We start from the raw sequence: 9,147 nt of genomic DNA, 5'->3' as shown, positions 1-9,147 counted from the left end.
ATAAGAAAACTATTTTAACAAAAAAATAAGAATGGTCGGATACGTTTATCAGCTTAATAGTAATTAGTATCCACTCTTTTACCCCATCTAATGCTATTCATTGTACTGTCGCTATTTATTTTTTTGTATTTATTAATTATGTGTGTTGTTGGTAGTCATTACAGTTATTAGTGCTATTCAACTCGCACGAGAGGGCGATTTCAGTTAAAAAAATAGTCCGACCATTTTTGACACAACAGTGTAGGATGTATCCAGCTATTGAATTGGTAAGTGATTAACGTCAATTCTCACCACAAGGTGGCCATCTAACATTAAAAAGAGCAGCAGAGTGAAGAGAAATCATTAAAGCGCCACGGAAGAAAGAGCCGGACAAACAAAATAACTCTAAAATACGCAATGAAGTACAACTGCAGCACAGGTTTCACTAGAAACATTAATGACAGCTTCATTGTCTTCAGGTTTTCCTGGACGTCTGTGACACCAAACCAGGAGCATGAAACCAGACCAGAACCTCGATTAACTTTATAATTGTCACCTGTTCTTTCCTTCTTTGGTCTCCATCAGGTTATAGTGATATATGTAATATATCTAATTAGCCATAGCAAAATAAACAGCTGTGATGGGGCAGCACTTCAGATCTTGCGTAATTCACCTATTTGACTCATTAATTGTTTTTATTAAACCACTGTAAACATTTCACTGAAAACAGATTTATTTCTTTTTAGAAATGTTGAAAATAACAGTTTGCATGTACAGGAATACTGTGAGTGTAGCTTTGAAGTTATAAAACATTTTGCTTAATATATTTCATTTTTAAGGTTAATAATTAAGACATTTTTTCCATCCATTCAATCATTTGAACAAATTAACACACCATCGCACATAAACGTTAAAGGCATTGGCTGGTTACCTTTGTAGAAAGTGGCTTACGTTTAAAAAATCATTTCCAACAAAACATCTGTCTACAAATATAAAAATAATATCATTTCCTCCTTCTGAATCCTCTTGTTTGTGGCTGTCAAAGACTGGTGCAGTACCACCGTGGCCACTTTATAATTTTAGTACCAGTTAAGTCTTAACATCATTGACAATGTGGCAGAATATTTATAAAGCACCTGCTGCCTAAGCTTAAAGGAGATGGAGAGGTTTTAATTCTCTTTGATCTTTAAATATCAGCATCAAGCAGAGAGAAGTCGACCGTGGTTAGAAAGTTAAAATTACAAATTCCAGTTTCTTATTATTGAATCATATTAATCAAAGCCTTTAGGTTTGCCAACTGAATCCTCTCTGTCCACAACACATCCATCAACTCACGGCGTCATTCTGAGAGAAAGGAGTGAGTGTGAAATAGTTGCGCACCCTGAGAAAGCGCTGTACTTTCTCACGGGGTGAATAGTGATCATGACTGTGTTACTAAATAGACTCATGCGGAGGACCGTCCTGTTGGAGTCCTGTGAGCCAACTCTGTGAGGCCTGGATGCCTTTGTACTTCAGAGAAAACAGGACAAAAGCTGTAAGTCTGCATTTACACTGACTCCTGCATCGAAAACTGTTAGAAAAATAAATCTGCCTAAGTCGCATTAAGAAATTTATGTTCCGAGTTCTATGCTTTGGCAGGAGAACCCATAACTAACACAAAAGGCATGAATGTGTTTGCACAACTTTCCTTTAAGGAGGTTCTCAGTACAGCGTGGCTGTTTGTCTCTTTAAATAAAGGCTGGGCTTGTTCTTCTCTCACTAACTGTGGACTCCCACATTCACACAGACTGTAGTCAGCTGTCCTGCTGAACCCACTCACGTCATCTTACAGGACGGGTCTATGACCTCAACCGACCCATAAACAAAGCTTTCTTTGCCGTATGTTATCGCTCATCAGATGGAAACACAAGTTGTAAGATGATTCAGTTATGAGCTTAATGACACACAGTCTCTTTAATACATTAAATGATATGCTTAAAATATAAAATACACTCTACACAGTATAATTTGTTATTTAGACTACTCTTACGTTGGAAAGAGTGTGTTGTATTAAAATGCTGTGACAGAAATCCAAGAACCAAGTGGAACTTGTTGTAGCTTTATGTAACAGCAGCTTCAATAAAGCTTGAATTTGTCCTAAATCTTTAAATGCCTAGCATTTTACTCATTTAGCTGATAGGTTATATTTCACATTCTTAGCATTGTATCAGTTTCACTTGGATCTTAGAGTGATCTTACACTAAACAACCACAGCAGCCACAAAATAATATATTCAAGCAATATATTCAAGCTGCAGAGGAAAACAAAGGTCAAAAGGTCATTTCACTGTCCAAAACACTTTGAAAAAGACAGTTATAAGCACAAATTGCAATAACAAATGTTTCCTAATATGGCTGCCGACATCTCAAAGGTCCACAGGATGAATTGTGCACAGTCAGTCGAAAAGAGAGTGAATGCTGGTAACAGGAAAAGGCCCAATAAGTCTGACTTCAGCCAACCTAAACTACAGTCACTGATCCATCACATTATGTTTAGGCTTTAAAGTGGCCATGCAGCATTTTAAAACCCCGGTAAAGACGCCAGCCTTCCACTGTGGCTTCCATAGGTTGTGTTGCATCACCGGACACTTCAGTCCAAAGATGTATCCGTACTTCAACACCAAAGACAGGCTGTGGATGAGGCACACTGGTGGCATCAATAAAGTGGCAATGATGGTGATCCAACAAGTAGTTGCTTTAGCATCTGAGAGTATATATTCCTCACTGATAGCGTTAGATGATCCTTGTTGGTTCCTTATTCCAGGATGTCGGTTTCAAATGGGACCAGATGGTAGTAGGAGAGGTTGGTGACATAGGCCTCTGGGTCCTCATCACACATGTCGGTTTCCATTGGCAAAAACTCCGTCCCATCGTCGTACCTATCGGGCGATACAACATAAGTCATGAGGGGAAAGACTTGGCTGTTAATAGAGTAAATATTTCAGCTATTCAAGAGTTTTGTTAAGTGTGTGTTCCTCGTTTCCTTCCCACACACACCCAGGGAAGGAAGACCTGCACAGACAGACATCCTGTGCTGTATAAAGAAGGCGGAGGGTCTTGGGGCTGCTTTGCAAACATGCATATCTGTAGTCCCACACAGCTGAAGCTTGTCCTAAGTCCATAAACTAGGCTTAATACTCACGTGTGCTCTACAGAGTCCGTGGACGAAGGTCTTTCCTTTTCCTCTGAGACGTTGTCATCAAACACAATGGTTTCTGTATTGGCCAGACAGAAGCCATTCGACCGCATGATTTCTGAGAAGTGCAGAGTTTGACGTTACACCAGTTGTCAGGTCATAGTGACACTGGCGATTGATCCCTTTGTTATAGAGTGAACACGCACCCGATATCTTGACTGGACTCTGAAAGCACGGCTGGATCCTGTGGACTTTGTCATCCCTCAGCACCTGGTCCAGCGGTGACCGCTCGAAGAATGTCAACATCACCTCTGACCTGGAATACTGCAACCAGGAGGTTTGGTTTGTTAGTCACAGTCATGAAGCTTTTCTAATGTGGCAGCTCAGTCACCCACCTTGCGTGGCATGTTGATGGCATTCTTCAGTAGCTTTTCCACCTGGTTCAGTTTCTCCTCAATATCGTTGGCCTCTTTGATTTTCACCAGCCCTGAAACAAGAAAATGAAATGTGAGCATCCTTAAACACTGACTTAGTGTAATGCAAACCAGAAATATTCGTGTATGACACCATTTATGAAGGGGGACCAATGTCAAAATAGGTATTGCTGTACCTGGCTGACACAACAGAGCAGCTAATGTGGCTTTAATGTTGTCAGAGTTTTATCTATTTGAAAGGTCAAGGCCCAAAACGCAGACAAACAAAGACAGGCGCTCATTGCTAGTGTAGATGATGATGTTTTATCTACAGCAGTTATATAGGAGGCAAATAATGACAGTGGCTAGAGGCTGGGTAGGCTACAGAACAATGCATGTCAGTCCCACATGAACTAGCGAAGCAACTGAGGAGGTGGTGGGAGTGTAAAATCAGCATTTTCGACAACGCGAGGCGGCCGCAGTCAGCAAAGCATCATTTACCTCCATGCTGACAAAGGGATGTGGTGAGGAGAATAATGGCTACGGCTGCAGACACTCAGCTACGGACAGAATGGACTCACTCACACTGTGGTTACAGTTACATGGGAGCACTACTGTGTGACGAATGCATCCTCGGTGGCCCACAGTGATGACATCATACAACTGGGACGGCGAGGGTGAGAGCCCCACCCAGCCTGAAGACCATACGGCATCATATCATGCAGTGAATGTTCTTCACCAGCTGCCATTTTAAAACATTGTTTGTCTATTTGGAGGATGTGTTTTCTGCATTTGAGAATGTGCAATTTAAATGCTTCAGAAAACAATCCCCACTCTAGAGCAGTCAAATACAACAAACACATAACGTTCCGCTGGTCATCACGCTGTCTAGAACGTGATAAAGGCTGGTTTAATGTTAAAAAAGAGAAGTATGCATGTGTATGTGATGTTTTGCAAGTCCATGCTGGTTGTGCAAGATTTAATCTAGTTTACCGCAGAGGACGAGTCTGATGTTATTCCAATTAGAGGCTGCAGATTCAACGCGTACCTGCTGTGACCCTCCTCTTGTGGGACCTTTCCTCACACTGTGGTTTAATACAGCGAATCAACAAAATACCAAAGAGGTGCAAGCAAGGAAAGAAAAGCACCCGATGCCCCGAGGAGCAGCACATCACGGGTTTAATCTGGCAATGCTCCTCTGTGTATCCAATCTTTAATTACAGGGTGGTCCTCTGCAAATCACACATTTGTTTTTTTTCTTGCTACAGTAGATTCCCCAAGTGTATTTTCCTAAGAGTCGATTTCCTTCACAGCTTTCCTGGCTGCAGGGCTTCTTATAAGTAATTTTCTAAAAGTCTTTGCCCTAAGATCACGCGTTATGAGGATGAATGCTTTTTTTTGCTCCAGCAAAACTATTTTAGCCAGAAGTGTTTCTAGTTGTTTGTTAATTCACTTCACACTTGCTTTGTGTCTGTGTCAGTGCTACAAGTAGGAATTGGACTGTGTTCAAGTCAGGCAATCTAACCAGTGACTCGATGTAGTAACCACTCGCTATCTTCTGCATGGATCCGATAAACACATGACAGCAGCGTAGCGCTTTATCATCTATCTGTCACCTTACCACTGACTCTCTGCTGTGTCATTAACTTGCTATTGGTGGAACCTTCAGTCAGGACACAAACTCGCAGCCATTTAACCCTCAATGTTCATTTTCATGTGGATTTATAACACTCACTAATCTGCCCAGTAAATAAAGTCTAAGCAAGGTTATTAAACTGTGTATAACATTTCCTAATCGTACAACCTGTTGATTATACATAATCATTTTTAAATAATGAATACACTTAATCTAGAAAGAACGACTCTCATCTAATTTTATGAGTGACCCAGTGAGGTTGATGATATCTGATTCATGTGGAATGTGAGCAATCACTTCCTGTCTGTGTTTACTCTAGGATCACATGTAAGGTTTCGGAGCAGACGGCCTAAATATGTCCACTCCTCACCCAGTCACCCCTCTCTCGTGATGGCATAAAGAGCTACAGCTCTGCACTCCTTTCTTGTTGTCTAGGCACAACAAAAAATAGGAAAATGTGAACAGAGCCAGTAACTGGAGCAAAGTGAAACGGGAAGGCTTTTCTAAGAACTTTTAATCTGACAGGCAATTGGAAGAGGCGCTAATGCAATTTTAGGCAGTTGTGGGAATAAAGGAGGGCCTTGAGCTGTAATCTGGATATAAAGAATGACAGACATTTAAAAAAAGACGTGACAGGTGACTCATTGGATCCTAAATGTCTCTTCCCAAAATGCTTCGCAGGCTCCACCGGCAGAGGTTGAGCATCGAGCTGTCAACAACCTCGTCAACTATTTCTGTGCTTGGGCAGGAAGCGAAGCCACTAAAGGGATGTTTCCAAAACACTGCTCCAGCCTCAGTGGGTAGAGACAAAAGAGAAGTGCCAAGGAGACTGTGTGGGGAAATAATACTCACAGAACAAGCTGGGTCTTCAGCCAAAAACACTGGAGATGCCAGAGCACCACAGTGACAGACTCAGAATCTGAGGCCAAGGGTTCATCCCATTTGACAGAAGACTGCCTTCTGAACACTGGATGGTTATTATGAAGCCATTTTTAGAAGCCAATAGTAGAGTTTGTGTTTTTATTCCACACAAATGTTCTAATATAACATTAGATGCGCCTTGTGGAGTTTCTCCATCTCAGTCTGGAGCAACGTCTCCTTCCCACCTCCTGTGCCCCCACAAGTTGTTGCTACGCCCCTGCGCGTTCTTCGCCCCCAAAACACTAACATCTATTAAAATAAAGGTCGTGGCAGTGTCACACCAACCTTCTATGAGTGGAGACTTGGACAGGTCTCTGCGGTCCTCGGGGAACGACTCCAGCAGCCTCTTAAACAGTCGCCCCAGGTCGGAGTAACTCCGATGCAAGTATAAAATGTTTCTGTCCGACCACTCGGTCCTGATCTCGAAGAACTCCTCTTCCTCCCCGCGCTGGCTGATGATGAGCCTCCGGATGCCGTTGACCCAGCAGTCCCTGACAAACATGTTGACCAGCGACGTGCCCTCAAACACCGCCGATGCCATTGCGGACGTCAGGCCAGCATGCTGGGGCTGGGTCCTGAGCTGGGTCCGGGTCTGGGTCTGGAGCTGGGTCTGGATCTGGGTCTGGAGCTGGGTCTGGATCTGGGTCCGGATCTGGGTCTGGATCTGGGTCTGGATCTGGGGCGCGCCGGAGGACCGCGGTCTGGAGGCAGGACGCGCAAAAGGGCGCACAAGTTGGAGCAACTTGGGTGAGTTTGCGTCGGTCCCGCCGCGTGAGTGCGCGCTGGCAGGAGGAGGACGACCGCGTTCGCTCAGCCCATCTCAAACGTGGCAGGATTAGAAAAAACCCCACGGCTTTAAAGTGAAGATAACGCCCCCGCGTCACCGTATTTGGTGATATCGGTCCCGCAGCGCTGCGTCTCGTTTTTCGCCCTTCTTTAGTTCTTTGTTTTAATTTAAGTGAACTCCGAAATAAATCCACAGCCGCTTGTTTGCTCTGTTCTCTAAATCCCGAGCCTCTAACTTCTCACTGTCTGGCTCAAAAGCCGCCGTGTCCTCCCCTCTCCTTCCTTCCTCCCTCCTTCCTTCCTCCCTCCTTGACAACAGAGTTGTATTATGCAAAGAATGCAAAGGGCTGCGAGCGCAAAAATGTCCGTGTCTTTATTTAGGAGCCTTTCGCCTCCTAAATAAAGACACGGACGCTCTCCCCTCTTCAGACACTGATTTATACAATTTCCACGTTGTCATTTAAGCCATTTAAATATTAAAGTTGTTTTCCAGCCAGTACGGAGCTAGAATTTGCTTACACGGGATTCTGACCTCATGCACGTCTTGTCTTTGTAAAATAGCCTCACCAAAATGAGGAAGTGTAGCCTATTATTTGACTCAGATCAGAGTGTCCAAAAAAGGAGGAGATTTACTCAGCATCGCTTCTCTGGAAGCACTAATGTTTCACTGAGTGGACAGACCCAGGCTGGTAAAGTAGTTTCACTGGAAGCTGTGGTCAAGTCCAGTAACAGTGATTCAGCTGCAGTGACCATGTGGGGAGAGGAAACACTTCTGCTGAAACCAGTTCCAAATCATTTGCATAGGAAATATGATTTTAATTGTAAGTAAAATGCTCGTCACGGTACATGCACATACTGTAGTCTGACTGTGAACACAAGATCTGTGCAGAAACAGCTCAGTTGAGATCAGAGGAAGCAATTCTGCTCTAATGTGCACATTATATTTTATGAGATTAAGCAGATGCTTGGCATAAAGGTCTGCATTTGTGCCCTGGGCTTGTAATAGGACCTCGGTGAGTGGTTCAGGCTCATTGTGAAAAACATCACAAATGAAATGAAGGAAACGTGGCCCAACAGGAAAATATACATTTTAAATGTTCCTGCTGAAACCATCTGAAGAGGTCAGTGTTCTGTTCTGCACCCGATGTCTGGACGGAAAACGGGAAACATCCTGGAGATGACTGATTCCCGTTGCTACGGACGTTCTACACCATCAGCCACTAACAATCCACATCACGCCAACTCATTTTCAGGTTTATTGTTGAAAACCACTAAATCAAAGTAGATTAGAAACGAACAAAATTCAGACTATGTATGATGATCATGAAAAGTATCCCACTAAAATGGGATGACTCATCAACAAGAAGTGGATGAAAGTGTGGCTCTGTCAGATGGCGTCGCTGCCGTTATCCGCACTGTCCAACAGCTAACCTGTATCATTACAATGGCACAAATTACACAGCAGGGAGAAGATGACTGTGATTCAGTGCAATGTTGAAGCAGCTGCTGCGCTGTGGTTAAATCTAAGATGCTGTCGTACAAAACAATGCGAAGAAGCCGAGCTGATCATCCTGAGGACGTGACCGCGCATCTGGTCGGCTAGAGCGGTGGTGACTCAGACCCTGTGCCGTTATAGCTAGTCAGGAGGCATATACAATGTAGTACATGCACGGGTTGGCTCACAAACAGCACCGCAAGACTCACTGTCGAGACCAAGGAAGTTTAGTAGTAGAAATGCTGTATGCTGCACATCTCTTTGTAAACGTGAATCCAGATGATTGTGTTACATGAAGAAACCGCCCCAGTATTAGGCTGCTATCAGAAACCACAGGCCTCAGTGTAATAATGGGATGTGTCAGTTTGAGCAGGGATTCAATCTGTGGTTGGGCCACATGTACAGAGTCAGCACATTCTGCTTCCACAGCTCGCTGCAGCGTAATTCCTCTGAAAGGGTAAACTTGAAGTGGAAAAATCGACGTTGGGCCGGTCGTGGGTAAAACCCCGTCTCAAGCAACAGTTCCAGGAAGAACGTCTGTGGCCACAGCATCACAGTCGCTCTGCTCCTGTTGCTCACAAGCCACGCCAAAGCGAAGCAGCTCCCTCCGCCCCTGATACATAAATCGAATTTAAGGGACAGGCCATATGTTTGGGTCACGCTCCCAAATGCGCTGCTTCACCCCAAAACCCAAACATCGGAGGCTCGTAAAACCCGAGTGTTTGGACGGGATGAGAAAAGAG

At 43.9% G+C, this 9,147-nt stretch overlaps 1 protein-coding gene across 2 annotated transcripts; it reads right to left on the bottom strand.

The window, feature by feature from the left end:
* Positions 1–694: 694 nt before the first annotated feature.
* pxdc1b (PX domain containing 1b) lies at positions 695–7,187 on the bottom strand. Of its 2 annotated transcripts, XM_029147190.3 has the most exons (6): positions 6,409–7,187; positions 3,549–3,640; positions 3,360–3,477; positions 3,160–3,271; positions 2,743–2,896; positions 695–2,648 (listed from the first exon to the last, which is right to left on the bottom strand). In XM_029147190.3, the coding sequence occupies exons 1-5, from the start codon at positions 6,662–6,664 to the stop codon at positions 2,773–2,775; spliced, it is 702 nt and encodes a 233-aa protein (XP_029003023.1). In that variant the 5' UTR covers positions 6,665–7,187; the 3' UTR covers positions 695–2,648; positions 2,743–2,772. The 2 variants fall into 2 exon arrangements, with proteins under 2 accessions (XP_029003023.1, XP_029003022.1); XM_029147189.3 differs by having other exon boundaries at positions 695–2,896.
* Between the last annotated feature and the right edge of the window lie 1,960 nt (positions 7,188–9,147).

The sequence above is a fragment of the Betta splendens genome, chromosome 4, assembly GCF_900634795.4.
Source record: "Betta splendens chromosome 4, fBetSpl5.4, whole genome shotgun sequence".
NCBI lineage: Eukaryota > Metazoa > Chordata > Actinopteri > Anabantiformes > Osphronemidae > Betta > Betta splendens.
The sequence above is the reverse complement of the archived record's forward strand: the minus strand, read 5'-3'. Positions and strand labels throughout refer to the sequence as shown.